The following is a 17867-nucleotide window of genomic DNA, read 5'->3' as shown; positions in this document are numbered from 1 at the left end:
CTGGATGAGGTAAGAGTCGGTCCGAGAGACTTGCCAGGAAAACCACCCTACGAAAGGCCAGCACAGGATATCCAAAATAAAAGAGAACTATTTCCGTTAATTGAAGGAGAAATAAACAATGTGCAAAGCACTTAAGCTTTATATGTAGACGTGAAGTTATGACGACTACCTGGGCCTTCGGGAGGGCTAAATGCAAGCCCTCATTGGAGCAATGCAGAGGTGTCAAGGAGGTGTCTCCCATAACCATGGTTACGACAATGATTGTTTTTTTTCAAATCTGCACGAGGGAAAATAGTTAGTTCGGAGTGTATATGACTACTGCTGCCGCATCCCACACATAAATGACTCAGACTTGTTTTACAAAGGAAAGATTAGGCCTCACGAAAGATACTACTCTACTCATAAAAAACCGTAACACCCTGAAAATCTCAGACATACATAATGAACGCGGGCTCAGGCCAAGAGTTCTTTACAGCGTTTACATAAAGTTGATGGCCCGTGAGAGCTCACGACTGTCCGTTTTCTGGTAAAAATCAGCCACCAGCCAAAAATAAGCAGAGAAAATATGTGGATTATTCTGAAGATATAGCAAAATGCTGCATTGCAGTTCAAATGTGCAAATTTTTAAGTGAAGAAAAAATCCGTTGACTCGGGAGAGATTGATTGGTAAAACGCCAATCTGAAAGGAACAGTCAAAACTATGCAACGCAGTCTAATGAAGTGTTCTTTCATGAAGGAATGAAAATTCAAATACTTGCAAATGTCTAGGAATACTACTGCAGATTGCCTGAGCGACAATTACGGAGAATGATTTTCATTCCCCTTCTGAATTTTCCACGGTTGCAACTTGCGCGATCGTTGTTGGCACCACCCTTTAAAATGGTTTTAATTTTAGAGCGACTGGACACGCGATTTCTAATTTGTTTGCTTTTTTGTAAGCGCCAGGCGTCACCCCGTGAGGGAGACTGGAACTGATATTAAAGGTTGATGTTATGAGCAGATGGAAAATGGCTGAGGTGTGTATTTAAACCGAGACTTATGGAATTTCCCACGCCTAGGAATCTCCATAGTGGTCCTTTGAGCGCCGGATATCGGAGAATTAAATCGGGTTTTTGATTATACATACGTAGAATCGAAGCATGGCGGAGAAATCGGCGAAATTGCATATGGAAGTGTCAGGTATGGACGAGCGAAGTGAAATCGTGACACGCGAAAGGAACCTGCCGCGGTATTTAAGCGATTACACCGAAGTCCCCCGTCAAAACAAGCTCCAGACATTCAAAAACAGAAGAAAATCGATGCGAGGAAATTTGACACGGAAGATGAATATCATAAGGGAGTACCTGAAGGAACAGAAAGACCGTAAGTTATTTGAGCTTGCATGTACTCAACTAAATCGAGCATGAGTTCAGTTGATCGAGAATCATGGAGAATTCCAAGCCTTGTGTGGCCATGGTAATGATGAGGAACTGCAGGAAGCCGATACATGGTTATTGGAGTCCCAAGCACTTGTAGAGGAACTAATTTGTAGAACTGTTGAGTATGGTGAAGTCAAAGCTCACACTAGTGAAACGGTCTCAAAAGCTCACATCGAGCCAGAAGCACCTAAAATTCGGACGGAACAGACCAAAAACTCTTCAATCACAAGCCTTGGTCGTCAAAGCAAGCAAAGTAGCAGCAAAGCGACCTCTTCTATGTCCCAAAACGTGCAGGAGCCGCGGCTAGGGAAGCTGATCTAGCTAAATTGAAAGTAAAGCAACTTAAAGAGAAAGCTCGACCCGAAGCTAAGACTGCAGCACAGAAAGCTCAGCTTGAAGAAGAACTAGTAATTCAGGAAGCCAAACACGAGGCAGGTAGGAAGGGAATTGAGGCATTGTTGTTAAAAGAAGAGTTAGATGAATATAGTTTGTCTGATCGCATGAAAGATTTTGAATATGACTCATTGGGAGGGGATAATGTAAAGATTGAGACAACGCCCCAGGTCAAGCAAGATGTACCCATGAATGATATTAAGGACTCCATGCAGAAAGTTAGGAAATGGTTGAAAACACTGAGCCCTAAGGAAGAGGAAGTGGATAAAGAGAAAGAGAATGACATTTCTAAGAATTTACTTGGCAAAGAGAGATATGTAAATTTCTCCCAGTTTGTCTTTTTAAAGTCAGCAATGATGACTTCGCTCCCTAAGCTTAACTTTCCAGTATTTGATGGAGATCCTTGTGCGTGGCCAAACTGGTATGGTATGTTTAAAGCTTTAGTGTATGATCAATCGCTTTCCAAAACACAGAAAATGATCTATCTCAAAGCATTAGTTAACGGAACTGCTGAAAAAGCTATAGCTGGGAGGTTTTTTGATGGTAAAATGTATGAAAAAGCCATTGCAGAGTTAACTCAACGATTTGGAAACCTCGCCCTTATTTCAAAGTCGCTGATCAATGACTTTCTGGCGATACCAACAGTTCAGGATGAGAACACGTCAAGTTTGAGATTGTTTGTTGACAACTTGCACACTATTGTGGGAACACTGAAGAGTTGTGGTCTGGAGCAGATTTACGAGCCGCAGCTAATATGCAGCAGATTGTTACAAAGTTGCCTCCGAAAATTGCTGTTAGGTGGAGCAGGCGAAAGTTAGAGCTGCATCCAAAGGAAGTTGACCTTAACGATCTTGATGAGTGGCTGGGAATAGAGGTTCAAGTCCAGGAGATGGCGTTTGGTTTTGCCAGTACTAAAGAGAATTCTGCACAAGAGAAACCCAAGGCAGATTCAAACAAACCCAAGTGGCTCAAGAAAAAGAAGGATGTGTGGAATGACACTCAAGCAAATTTAGGAGCAAAAGTGGAATGTTTTGTGTGCAAGGGAGAATATGTACTGACATCAAGTGAGACTTGGAAGAAATTAACTGTAAATGAACGATGGGAATTAGCAAAAAAGTTGGGTCTGTGCGTTCGTTGCCTCAGACGAGGACATCGAATGGAACGTTTCTCGCTGGAAGGAACATGTCCAGTGGAAGGGTGTGTGCGAAGACATCACCCACAACTTCGTGCAGTCATAGCGCCAGCACAGTTAAATCCAACGGCTGAGACATTCCATCCCTCGCAAGCAGCTGCAGGAGAAACGTCAGCAACCGGTGCGAAAACTAATCATAAGACCTGTGGAGTGACTGAAGAAAGTGTACCACGCCCCGGAAGAGTAGCCCTGCAGATGATACCTTTAATACTGGAAGGGGTAAAATGGAATAAAGATCAGAGCAGACGCCTTTCTTAATGGCGGTTCTGGATCGTCCTACGTAAAGGAGGAGATCGCTGATAGATTGGGTTTGGACGCTGAGCGTAAACCACTACGTGTTGCAGTTTTTGGAGCAAAGTCAATTGTGACAGATAGCCAAACTGTAATTGTGCGCCTAGAAAGTATAGATGGGAGCGTTAAGAAGTGTGTATTTCTGTGGACAACCCCCAAAATCTGTGAAATGACAGCAGCTGACTGGTCACCCAATTCAAGGAAACTAGACCATCTTCGTGATTTGGAGATAGAAAAGCCAGTTGAACATGGAGAAGTCGATGTACTGATTGGAAGTGAGTATTATGAGGACATTCTTCTACCACTTGAACATCGCACGGGAAAGCGAGGCGAGCCTGTAGGGGTAAAGAAACCACTCGGATGGACAATTGTTGGACATGTCTCAGAAACAGCAAGCAATGGTAATATTGCTAACCATGTCTACACATTCCATGCAACCTTTACTCCGGAAATGAGGGCCGACGAGTTGATGCGGAAGATGTGGGATGAAGAAGTGCTGGGAATCACTAACCAAAACAGGCCTTTGACTGCAGAAGAGGTGCTTGCTGCGCCCAAGCTTAAGGTGGCAGAGTCAAGGTGTTACGCCGTGGGGCGTTATGAGGTGGAAACTCCATGGCAGGACGATCAAACGCCGTTGTTTTGCAACAGGAATACTGCTTAGGACTAGCTCTACTCTCTTGAGAAGCACTTACAACGTAGGCCGGACGTTGCCGAGAAATAATAGAGACCTTATGCAACAGGACGGGTGGATGTGGACGGCGTCCTCAAACCGCGCGCGTACTGGGCCTAGCACTTAAGGTTTGACGTTGCCGTCCCCATCGCAAACAAACCTTACGCAACACAACACGACATAATCAAGACTTGAAACCAAAATGACCACATTCAGGGAGGCAAGGGAGGCACTTTTACTTGTAAACGACCTTGATTTGATCGACGATGAGGAAATGCTGCTACTCTACGATTTAAATGCGTCAAAAAATCTTGACATTCGTTACTGGAAATACGACAAATTTGAGCTAGACTCTCTATCTGACGATGAATGCAAGAGTGAATTTCGCTTTCTGAAACACGACATCTATGCTTTACTCGACGTGTTGAATCCACCAGACAAAATTTCTTGTATTTTTAGCTAGCAGTGTGTATCTGTCTCTAACAGCCCTTTTACTTCTGAGGCGATTCCGAAAGACTTTGTTTTCATTAAACCTTTTGGTAATCTCCTCCCACACTTTCCCTCTCTCTCTTGTTGACGTTTTGAACCTGAAAGGCTCTGAGACAACTATTTCTTGCAACAGGAGTAAGTCACACTCCTGTTTCCACTCCATGCTGATCTGTTTTAGGTTATGAAAAATGAATAAATGATTAATTAACTACATTGATAAATAATTAAAGAAATAAATCTATATACATATATTTGTTTAATTATTTATAAAAAAATGAAAATAATACAACAAAAAAAGTAAATAAATGGTCATGCTTAGGTGCATGACAATTTAACATTAATTAAGATCTCATGAAAAATATTTTGAAACAAACAGCGGTACAGTACGAACAGTAGGAAAGGAATATTTTTTTTAATTTGATATAAGTTGCTGGCACCTAAATGGGTTCGTAAAACAATTAATGGCTTCGCTCCGACGAAGGGGTCTGAAGTTTTGAGGTCTGAAGTTTCGATACACCCAGTTGGTCAGATCGTCGGTGCCCTAAAGCCGAGGTCAACCTCGTCCTAAGTCATGAGAAGTTTGAACTGAGAACGGAAAATTCTTACATGCTTGGAAACAAAATCCATTTGCCGTTACTTCAGTCCAAAAAAACTATATAACCTGTCGTGAGTTACGCGAGAACAGGCCGCTTAGCTTGATCTGACTGTAAAGATGTAAATCGACCCGCGATTAAAAAAAAAAAAAAAACTTCGCTCTTCAAGAACTTAAAAAACAGTCCAGTCTAAACGTTGCATAGCTCGGCCAGGAAAACAACAAACAGCAGAAGACTAATTGAAAAGTTTTGGGAAAGTATCGTTCAACTTTATTTATTTTTTCGGAAGCAAACAGTTGAAGAATCCGGTAACAAATAGGAGGACGTTTTCATTTTGTTTTAACAATCAGTACAATGTAACGAGCTTGCTTGGTTTCCGTGTCTAAAAAAATATTTCACCAGACTCAGAGGCTGATAACTAAAGAAATGATATGTTTCTATGTTCTACCCGAAAGAAAAGAAAGTTAAGATAAAGATTAAAGTATAAAAATACTCACGTTTTCCTCACAACCTCAGTCGCCTTGTTTTCACGTCGTGAACGTCGAGACGACGTCAGTCACAAAGCGGAAATGCGTTAAACTGCTCACGAATCAGGTTGTCACGCGCGTCACATGATCATCTTTTGCCGTCCTCTCCCTTCTGCCGTCCCCTTGCGTAAGGTCTCTATAGCCAAGTAATGGATGCAAATAAAGCCAAGGGTTACATCCGGGAACTGGAGCCAGCAGAAATTGATAATGGCCCAAGTTGGTACCTACCTCGTTTTTCTGTAGTAAAAGAAGACAAAGAGACTACCAAAGTGAGAATAGTGTACGATTCAGCAGCTAGATACGGCGGAGTGAGCCTTAATGATACCATGTTGCCTAGACCAAAATTGCAGTAAGATGTCTTTGATTTGCTATTGCCTTTCCTAAGTAATCCGGTTGCCTTGGTTGCAGATCTGAAAAAATTTCTCTCACAAGTCACCACGGCTAAGAAAGGCAGACAGTGCCATCGCTTCCTGTGGCGAGGCCTAGACCTCTTAACCTCCCAAAGTCTATGACGCAATGAGATTAATGTTTGATGGTCGTGCTTAACCTTACTTAGCCAAGTATGTTGTGCGACAACATTCAGAAGATAAGTATAGGTAATCGCTTAAGGCCGAGTAAAATTAAGGATTAATATCAAGTGTGTTTTCGGAAGTTGCTGAGATTGCCCGAGTCGCGCAGCGACGAGGGAAATTTCTGCAACTTCTGAAAACACAAGTGATATTAATCCTTAATTTTACGAGGAACCATGTGATTATTTGTTTATAATACAAGGGGCAAAATGTTTTTTTACTGATCTCGCGCAAAACGGGACGCCATTGTTACATAACAAACAGAAATTTCTTTAACTTGGCAGCCGTTGCTAAGCGATTCTCAGCTAATTATTTTCAAGTAATTTTGCCCGGGGCAATTGCAAAAATTAAGAAAAAATGCCCTCTGTCTTGACCAATCACAATTCAGTAATTTTGCCCCTTATATGATAACAGAGATAACTACCCGCTAGCGGTAAACATTATCCTATTACAAATGTACATGGATGACATAATGACCTCATTGAAGACGGATGACGAAGCGATTAAAGCTCGAAACCAGCTTAGAGAGCTGCTTGGCAAGACAGGCTTCAAAATACGGCGTTGGTGTAGTAACAGGCCAGAGGTACTTAGAGATGTTCCTGTGGAAGATCGTGTGGCGAATGTTAACATTGAGGAGTCTGAAGTACCTTACATGAAGGCGTTAGGAGTGCAGTGGAATGCTGAGACGAAAATGTTACCTTCAAATTGAACCCCCTCAGTATGTTGTCTATACCAAGCGAGGGTTTTTAAAGAAACTAGCCATGCTGTTTGACCCATTACAGCTGCTAGCACCATTCACAGGTAAGGCCAGGATGGCTACGCAGGACATGCACGTGGTTACTGGGTTTAGGTTGGGACGATGAGTTCGCCTGTGACTTAAAGAAGACGTGTCAAGAATGGTTCAGACAGTTACCTGAACTTTCTGGAGACCAAGTTCCAAGGTGCTATCATGTTGCTGATAAAATTGTTGAAGACAACTCTATCCCTACTATGGTGGATGCCTCTTTGTTGGCCTATGCAGCTGTAAGTTATGTGTGACATAAATATGAAGATGGAGAAGTGACTGTGCGATTTATTGCGGCGAAAGCGAAAGTCACACCTACAAAGGCGACATCAGTTCCAAGGCTAGAACTAATGGCGCCAGTGTTACGTCTTAGACTGGCGAGAAAGGTGTCAGAGCTGTTATAGATACCTTTTGAGAACTATACACTATGGACAGAGAGTAAGGACGTCATTTTCTGGATTCAGGGTCAGTCGAGAAGGTATAAGACTTTTGTCGCCAACCGAATATCAGACATCCATCAGAAGTCTAGTCCCACACAGTGGCGACATGTCCCCACCGATTTGAACTGTGCGGATGATGCAACTCACGCCCTACACGCGAAGCTGCTGACAAGTGAACATCGCTTGTTTAGAGGACCTGAATTCCTGAGTGAGCATGAAGATGCCTGGCCTCGAGGAAAATGCACAGTGTTTGAAGAACATTCAGAAGAATGTCTAGCTGAGATAATCAAACCGAAGATAACCTTTCCAATAGAGATTTTATAACCTTTGATGAATCCACTAAAGTATTCCAGTTGGAACCGACAAGAGTTACCGCATGGGTGAGACGTTTTGCTGATTTGTTTTTGGCCAAAGTAAAGAAATACGGCAAACTTTTAGGTGTTGTTTCCAGGAGCGGACTTACACTGACGCCAATTGAAGTAGACAGAGGTGGAAAACTGTGGGTGAAACAAGCGCAGGAGGAAAGATTTCCTGAAGAGATAAAAGATCTTATTGGAAGAAAAGAAGTCAGAAGACAGAGCCAATTGAAACTTCTTACCCCTATTGTGGATGAGCAAGGTATATTGCGAGTCGGAGGGCGATTGGACTGAGCAGAACTATCTTATGAGGCAACACAACCCATGATCTTGCCAAAGAAAAATCACACCACCCAATTAACTGTTGCAGACGTCCATAACCGTTGCCGACATGCGGGCGTCAACCACGTGCTAGCTTAGGTACGAAACTGACACTGGGTTATAGATGGTTGACAAGAGGTGAAGAATTTGGACAAGGAATGTAAGCAGCGCTCCAAGCTCAGTTTTTCAAAAAGTCGCCGTTTGGCCACCTTCAATTCTAAAATGATCGCCATAAGAAAAATTTCAGTCGCCTGCCCCCCCCCCCCCCCCCAAAAAAAAAAAAACCAGAGGGAGAGGACACTTCATGATAATCGGCTTGTTAACCTCGTCAAGAAGTTTTGTTCACTAGGCTGTCAAGCCGATTTCAACGTTCGTTGCGTCGTGGTTAAAATTACGCATATGTTTACCATCGTTTTAGCGTTTCACTGAGGACACGAAGAGCCGCCTGGCGTCGATCGCAGGGCTGAGATTGTGTGGCTAGAAAATCCAAGTGAAAGATCTACCCTTGTCCTTGAATTCTGCGGTGGATTTGTGGCCATGGGTGATTTTTCCTTCGCTCGGCAGGCCGTCCGGACAAGAGTGTTCGGGATTGTCTTCTCTTTAAGAAGAGAAAACCACGATTAAAAAGAAGCCGCCTAAATCAAGTTAAATCGGTAAAATAATGGCCCCAGGAGCAAACAAAACACGTATGGAATAAGGTAAGCCACTTTTATTTAATATTTTCACTTTAAACTATCTCTATGGATCTCTTGTAGAAAATCCCATACAAATCCTTATAACTCGATATATATGCAAATTGTGTTCCTTGTGTGGTTCTTGAAGAGAGCTTGGGCCGCCTGTGCTTAACTCTGCTACAGTAAGAGAAAGAAAAGAAAGAGACTGTCTAGTAGCAAAAACCATTTATGTCAACATTACAAAGCTGCTGAGACCGTGTAACATTGCCAATAACCCCTTGAAATCGATCGAATTTGCCATTTTTTTACGTAGTCAAGTGTCTGAACGATGAGAGGCGAAGAGAGAAACGCAGGTGATGCCGCCGCTTGTACTATTTGATTAAATTCGTCCTATTAATATGGTTGATGATTTTTCAGGTAAGTTTCTCTTTTAATCTGTTGGTCGCCAATTTTTTCACTCGCCATGACGACCAAAATGGTCGCGGCTTGGAGGGCTGGTAAGGTGTGTGAGAGAAGGCGTGTACAGCCGTCAGTGCAGATCATGGCACCGCTTTCAAGGACGAGAGTTAGAACAACGATGAGAGCGTTTGCAAAGTGCTGTGTTGATTACGCTGGCCCCCTCACGACCAAGATTACTTAACGAGTTTCTGCTAAAAGGTATCTGTGTCTGTTTACATGCTCAGCAACCAGAGCGGTACATCTATAAAAATGGCATGTTCATTGAGTACCACAGATTTCGCGAACGCGTTCTGCCGAATGGTAGCCACCAGGGGAAGACCGGAAGAAGTTACAAGTGTTAGTGGGACAAACTTTGTAGGAGCGGAGAGATAGCTCAGAGAACCTGTTTAAGCAATAGACCAGGAATACATCGCGGATAATGTTGCCAATGACGGGATTAAATGGAATCCTCTACTGGGGTCGTACTTTGGAGGGGTGTTTGATTCGCTGGTTAAAGTAGCTAAGAAGACTCTGAAAGCAATAGTTGGAAATACTGGGCTAACCGATGACGAGCTGCAGACTGCTATCAAGGAGGTAAAAGCATTGATGAAATCAAGACCATTGACGTATGAAGGAGCTGACCCGCGAGACGAGCCAGTGTTGACACCTAACTACTTCTTAGTTAGGAGGACAACTAGCACCTCAAGTTGCTGATGACATAGCATCTAATCCCAGGAACCGTTGGAGACTGATTCAGAACCTGGTGAGGTTGTTCTGGAAGTGCTGGAGAGAAGAGTATCTGCCAACACTTAACACGCGAAAGAAATGGAGAGAGGCCAAAGAAAACCTGAAGGTTGGGGATGTAGTGCTTGTTGTTGATCAGAATGCTTCACGCAGTCAGTGGCATCTGGGTGGAGTGCAACAAGTGTTCCGAGGTCAGGATGGACAGGTGCACGTCGTCCAAGTGAGCAGAAGAGGCCAGAAGTTTATACGTCCGATAACTCGACTATGCCCGTTGAACGTCGCAGTCCAGCCCGAGTACAAGCCCTAGAGAGAAGAGCTGAGGATCCGGAGCTGCTCTTCGGGGGGGAGGATGGAGACGCGATTTCTTATTTGTTTGTTTTTTTTTTTAAGCCTCAGGCGCCACCCCGTGTGGGGGACTGGAACTCATATTAAAGGTTGTTGTTGTGAGCAGTTGGAAAATGACTGAGGTGTGTTTTTAAACCGGGACTTATAGAATTTCCCACGCCTAGGAATCTCCACCGACAGTACTCCCACCGAACAGAAGCCAAAAATATCTCAAACGCTTGTAAATATGAAGACATCACAAATACGTTTACAGGCTTCTCAAAATATCACGACTTTCAGCCCCAACTCCAAACTTAGACTAGCGTTAGAGTAAGCCCTCGTTAGGAGCCCTTCAATACGAGCGTTTCTTCTTGACGAATAAGTCTTAGGCCTTGAGTAACACGAGGTGAAGAGAGGTTTGCAAGGGGACACACGCGTGAGAATTTCTCATGGCGTGAAAAGAGGGTCCACGAAGACTGGAATGAGTGCAGGATCTTAGACCCTTAACGAACGTGACTTCTCACCTCAGTGATTTGATACCTCTTTCCGAGTGCCGAAAACGGCGAAAATAGTAAAGCCGTGTGTGATGTAGGGTTGTAGAATGACTCGTCTAGTAATCTGTCGGTGTGTGTCGGTTTCCTGTAAACTGTCGTCCGCAATGAGTTGTCGTTGTGGCTTAACAGGCAGTCTAGAAAAGGAGGTATGCCATTTTCTTCCACTTCTCTGGTAAACTGTATGTCAGTGTTTTGTTCGTGAAGGTGGTGGTGGAATGCGTCGATTTCGTCGTGTCCAACGGCGGTAAATGTGTCTTCAACGTAACGTAATCAAACCAACCCTACATCACACAAAGCTACAACTATCAGAACTCTAACACAACTAGTATGCGACTCGACAGACACCTTATCCGACGGTAACAATACCTTCACCGTGTTTTTTCGAAGAACAACTACAACAACGACTTCATCCGACGAAATACTCACCGGCCCACTACCACTACCGAAACAAACAACACCGCAACCCCTACGACTACAGCAATCATATCGTACATAAAAGGCATGTCTGAAAACATCTCGTGCATCTTACTACCCTCCAATATCCATGTCGCCCAGAAACCCATCACCACACCACGCCAGTTACTAACCAACGCTAAAGACAAAGACGAACCGAGGAACAGACAGGGAACGATTTATAAGATCAATTGTTCCGACTGCCAAGCCTCCTACATCGGTGAGACTGGCAGAAACCTCACAAGAAGACTGACTGAACACAGACGGGCGACGAGGAAAGGTGATGTCAGCAATCACATTGCTGAACACCATCGACTTACCAACCACAACATTGACTGGGACTCTGCGCAATGCCTAACCTACAGCACAGACTATTTTCAACGACTGACTCTGGAAAGCTGGTTTACTAACTTAGAACAGACTCCCCTAAACAGATGCCAACAACTACCCGCTCCATACAAACGACTCATTCACGACATAAACATCACAAACGACCGAAAAAGAACGACCTAACTTTACCGACAGATCGAAACAGACCAATCACGACCGACTTACGTCACTTGAGTCTTACAGCCAATAACATCACGGCAAAACCAACCGATCATTTTACACGAACTGGAATAAGAACATTCTACTGACAACAATCATTCACTTGACTCTGATGATGACTTCCGCACAGGTTGTCGAAACGTCAGCCACTACCACAAACAACAGTCCTTCTCAGGACTACACTCACCCGGACGATCAGACTACACCTTCACATGTTACCCCCGGGTTCAAGCCATTTACAGCAAATCTTATTTTGAACTTAAAAATCACTGATTGTTTATGATCGCTCATAAAATAAGGGTCCTTGAAAGTTAGTTATTAGACAAGCTACTGTCCACATTTGGTTAATACTTCCTGCTGCAGTGAGGGGAGTTATCCTATCAAAAAAGTGAAATTCCTTAACCCTTCTAATGGCCCTCTCTACGTGAACTCTTAAATTATGTACCAGCTTGCTACTATCTATTCCCTTCTTAGAGAACTTTCCCTCGCTTGGTAGAAAGGTAGGCATTGTAACCTTACATCCTATTGGTTCTAAAAGATCACCAATAGTAAAACCCTTGTCTGCCATAATTTTGTCACCCTTGTCATGGAAGTTCAAAAGTCCTGATTGGCTTACTAATTCTTTATCGGATATACTACCATCAAAAAGTGAGCTCACATGAATCACCTCACCCAAGGGTGATATAACAACATTGCCCTTGTATGTTGTGTGGCTATTGTATGATGAATAACATGCACTGTTTAAAACCTTGTTAGAAGGTGCCTACACCTTGATTTCAGAAGCATCTATGATGCCACGGCACTTGGAATACTGTAACTTAAAACACTGTGGCATATGTTTATCAACTTTAGCTCAAGATGGCCAGATAACGAGGGCCCCCAATCCAAAATACAGAAAGTCAACCCATGATAAAAAATACAGAAAGTAAACCCATGATAAAAATACACGACTTACAGTTGAAACAGAAATAATGAAATCTTCAGCCAATTTTTTACTTTAAGTACCCAGCCTTGACTAAGTGAGGCACAAATAAAATTGGTCAAATAAAGAAAAATTCCATGTTTTGACAGTGTTCCTCGTGACTTCTACATCAGATTTTCCCTTATTCCTAATTCGCTGTATTTGTGACCAAGAATACATATTGTCTGCGGTTTGTTTTATGGCATTAAAAGTACTTAGGAGGAATTGGGAGGAAGAGAAGCCAGTGTGGAATCTAACACGTTTGTCTGGCATTTCTTGCAGTTATTTACAGAATGACTGTTTCCCTAAAATTTGTAAACAAACGATGGACCATGAAAAATCGAAATAAAATTGTTTTTCCTCGAATTTTTTCCCTTCATCCCGCCTAATATTTATAATCCATCAACGCTTTAAAGCTTTGTCTTTCGGAAATTGATGAAAAGAGATGATAAACTGCTGGTTTGATCAGTTCACTCTGGTTTGATCTATTATTTCGGCATAATTGCAAACGTGACCTTGACCACGCGTGACCTCGCTTTCATGTTAAATTACGTAATCAAAAATTCAAGATGGCGGTTCTGTGAAAAAGGCGAATTTGGTAAAGACTTGTTTCCATATCTCAAAGTGCTCCTGGACGTGAGGTGCCTGGGAATGAAATTAACTCACTGGAATATAATTAGGACCGAACTACCGACGATTTACGACTCCGAACGTTCTCTGTTCTTGCTGAGCACAAATTTTCAGTCTACTTCGTGTGTGTTTTGAGTTAAGAGAAAACATCTGACTTAGTAAACATCACATCCAGCATAGTTCTGTCGCTTAAGGTTTATTTTCGCCGATAAAAAATAAGAAATCAAAGACACTAAACCTCAAGGGCGGTTTTAGCTATGGAAACGAGTGGCTGCACGACGGATTTGCTTTGTTTCCATAGCTCAAACCGCGCTTGTGCCTTTCCAAAATCGGTTTCCGGTTCTTCCGGTATTGAAAATATGTTTCGCGCTCCTTTTCAAATTCACCAGAAAAGAATGATCTGATGTCTTAGTTTTTTTAGTGGAGTATATTTGGGCAATAGCAAGCGATGCAGATGTTGCATATTATTTATAGGAAATTTTTGATGTACGTTTATTCAGCAAGTCTGGCTAGGCTACGTCTACCAATCTTAAAATATCATATACTACATAACAGTTATCTCTGAAAAAGTTGTGGCTACCGCTAGTTTATTCTGAATTCCAAAAGCTTTTGCGTGAGTCTGTTTCTCATCGGAAATCTTGAAGTCCAAGCTGCAAAAATATACTTTGCGCCAGCAGGTTGTCCTGCGGTGTTTGTTTAGTTTTATGCGCGCGCTCATACGAGTGACGCCTGACTGTTTTCTCTCCATTGTGTGTCTTCCATCTTGTTTCGCCGTGTATAAATAAAGCGTATTCGTTGTAGTTCGCGTTACTTACTGGCGTGGTGGCAGCGGTTCAAAAACCCACCTACACTTTCAACACTAAGTCATCGAACTACTGGCAAAGGTCCAACAACGAGCCGGCCTTCGCTACGACCGGAAAAAGAGCTAAGTACAGTGTTCTCCTTCGAGATAATCATACATAGCCTGCAAGAATGGCAACTACACGTGCACCAAAGCAATGGTCTCTCACCAAATCAGAAACAATTACTTCATTTGAAGCCTGGCGACAGAATCTTCAATATATCCTGTCCCTCGAAGCTAATTTTGCTTCCTTCTTAAGCGATGGTGTCTCTTGGCAAAAGAAAACTTCTGCAAGCCCCACAAGAGGTCTACAAAACGACGGCGAAAATGTTCCTCTAGCACGACGACGAACAGCATACCAAAAGGCTGCCCATCTCGACCTGATGCTGGGCCAAATAGCCAACTATTGTCCTGTTATATCGAGAAACTCATTCGTGAAATCTGCGACTTCGGTGAACGGAATATGGCAAATGATTAGGATGCATTATGGCTTTCAGTCCACTGGCGCCCACTTTATCGACTTCAACAACATAAAACTCGAACCCAATGAACGACCTGAAGATTTGTTTCAGCGACTCATGTCTTTTGTAGAGGATAACCTCCTAGTCGCCAATGGCCCCATCACCCATTCTGGCGAAACCGTGACCTCCGACGAAGAGTTGTCCCCATCCCTTGAAAACTTAGTGATCCTAACCTGGCTTCGCCTCGTTCACTCCGACCTACCAACCTTCGTGAAACAACGTTATGGTACGGAACTGCGCTCCAGGACTCTAGCATCACTGAAACCGGAGATATCACAGGCTTTCGACTCACTCCTAGAAGAGATCCGGTCCGCCGCTGACTCCAAAATATTACGGGCTTCCACATCAACATCTACATCTAGTCCAAGACCCCTTCAACGGCCACCCTATCGTCTACCCAGCCCACGTAACTCAGTGGTCACTATACGTCCCATGGTGTGTCCGCTATGCAAAGAAGCTCGTCGTCATAACACCCATCACTATCTTAGCACATGCCCATATCTTCCACGCGAAGACCGCCTCTTCATGTCCAAATCACGTGCCACCTTCAACGCCGAGGATGAAGAGCCACCTTACGACCTCGGTGTCGGCGCCCTTGAGCTCGATGACGACGAATGTGAACATCCCCCGTCAGCACGGGCCGTCTCCCGTAGGGTCAGTTCCAACTATTCACCCTCACTCGGTGCTTTCTACATGCAGCACCCCGTGCGTCTGACCCTTGACACTGGCGCTGAGACAAGCATGATTAAGGCAAGCCTCGCACGCAAGCTCAACCTCAACATCGTCAAGTCCAACCAAAAAGCCCTATTGGCCGATGGGACGACCCCCTTGAATGTTATCGGTGAAGTCCACATTACACTGTCACGCACCAAGATGAAGTTAACACTCGAAGCACTCGTCGTAGAGGAACTAGATGTCGACATCCTAGCAGGTATTCCGTTCCTCATTGCCAATGACATCACCATACGTCCCGCAACTCAAGAAGTAACAATCCATGGGCAGGAAACAACCAAGTACCTCCCCGAAGCTCCAGTCAAGAGCCACCGATCCTATTCCGTGAGACAAACATCCTCCTACGTCCTTCGGTCATCGGCCCCCGCCACCGTCGTCTGGCCCGGTGATTTAGTCGAAGTCACAGTACCTCCAGAGCTACGAGCCGAATCCACAATTGCCGTAGAGCCTACCCCCACCTCCTGGTTCCAACCACAACTGGTAGTCACCATAGACGGTAAAGCCCGCATAACGAACGACACCGACGAACCACAGGCCATTAGACGCCACGAACACATCTGCTTCGCCCGCCACACTACTCAAGATGTTCCAGTTATCAATCCTTCCCAAGTCCCTTCTCCCCCCTCGCAGCTAAAGGTCAACACTCCATACTCCCACGGCGTTCAGCTAGACCCCAACAACATTCTTGAAGACACAATTCGTGATCAGTTCCAACAAGCCTTGCTCAAGCATGACCGTGTATTTGGTCCGGACCTACCTGGCTACAATGGCGCCGCAGGTTCCATCGAAGCCCACGTGAACATGGGCCCCATGGAACCCCCTCAACGCAAAGGTCGTTTCCCTTTGTACCCATTTTAACTTAATTGGCCCATTTGAGCGATATTGACCAATTTCAACAACTCTCATATGATTCTCATGGGATATCGACATAGACCCGCACTTGGACCCATTTCAACTAAATTGGCCCATTTTAGCGACATTGGCCAGTTTTAATAACTGGCCAACCTTTATGACTTTCATGGGATATCGGTATAGACCCGCACTTGGACCCATTTTAACTAAATTGGTGCACTTCAGCGATACAGGCCAGTTTCAACACCTTTCATATGATTTTCATAGAATATCGACGTAGACCTGCACTTGGACCCATTCTAACTAAATTGACCCATTTTTTGCGATATTGGCCAGTTTCAACAACTTTCTCATGATTTTCATGGGATATCGGCATAGACCCGCACTTGGACCCATTTTAACTCAATTGGCCCATTTTAATATATATATATAACAACTTTATTTAAATAATAACATGTAACATATTATTATTAAAAAAGGGTTATAGAAGGGAGGAACTTAATCCTCATTGTAAACTATACCCCAGATATAAAAATTTAATACTATGCAATATACATATACATACTGAAACATTTTACATACAGGCATATATCTATATAAATATAAAATCTAAATAAAGAAGACATATCTAAGATAACTATTTTGTTTAAGATTATAACTAAATAATGTATAATACATAGAATAATTTAATTTTTAGTCATAGACCTAGTTAAAAAATGTTGATTTAAGAGCTTTCTTAAAAGCGTTAATTGAGTCAAGTTCAACTACTGATGATGGTAAACTGTTCCATGTGTCGATATGTCTGTGCCAAAAAGAGTACTTAAAGATGTCTGTACGGCTAAATGGTTTATATAGTTTAAACTGATGACTTTTTCTTGATTGCCTGTTACTGAAGGATATGTAATTATTAGTGTTTACAGAAGAGTGTCCTTTAATGAACTTAAAAAGCTGAACCAAACTAAGAAACTCTCTGCGCTGAGCTAGTGTCGCTAGTTTCAAGGATTTCAGTCGGTCTTCATACGGAGTGTCTTTATCAATGATCCATCTTGTAACGTTCCTTTGCACGCATTCAAGTTTTTCAATGAGATATGCTTGGTGAGGATTCCACGCTTGACAAGCGTACTCGAGTATTGGACGGATCATGGATTTATAACCAGTAAATAGAGCCCTAGAGTGAGATCCAAATGTCCGCTTGAGTAAGCCCAATAATCTGTTCGATCTTGCAACAACAGACAGTACGTGGGGTTTCCAAGATAAATCACTGGAAAGAACTACCCGAAGATGTTTGTGTGTAGATACTTGGGTAAGTAGCTTGCTATTAATAGAATAGTTGCACGGAGAGGGAGTTCTAGCCCTGGTGAACTTCATGGACTCGCATTTGTCAGCATTTGTTCCTAAAAGCCACGAGCCACACCAATCAGTGACTTTATCTAGACTCTCCTGGGCAGTGATGGACGTTTGAGATGGAGTACAGTAATTATAGATTAACATATCATCAGCAAACATTTCTGCAGGACTTGATAAAGATTCAGGGATGTCATTGACGTATAG

General features: G+C 43.2%; 1 protein-coding gene and 1 pseudogene across 1 annotated transcript; both read left to right on the top strand.

Moving 5' to 3' along the window:
* The first annotated feature begins 3198 nt into the window (after positions 1-3198).
* On the top strand, positions 3199-6085 carry LOC148726739 (uncharacterized; annotated as a pseudogene).
* An 8091-nt stretch (positions 6086-14176) lies between these two features.
* LOC148726738 (uncharacterized) lies at positions 14177-16322 on the top strand. Its single transcript, XM_088728598.1, has one exon. It carries the CDS (start codon positions 14343-14345, stop codon positions 16320-16322), a length of 1980 nt encoding a protein of 659 aa, XP_088584724.1. The 5' UTR covers positions 14177-14342.
* Positions 16323-17867: the final 1545 nt, after the last annotated feature.

The sequence above is a fragment of the Stylophora pistillata genome, chromosome 7 (assembly GCF_964205215.1).
Source record: "Stylophora pistillata chromosome 7, jaStyPist1.2, whole genome shotgun sequence".
Taxonomy (NCBI): Eukaryota; Metazoa; Cnidaria; class Anthozoa; order Scleractinia; family Pocilloporidae; genus Stylophora; species Stylophora pistillata.
This window is presented reverse-complemented; position numbering and strand designations above follow the sequence as displayed.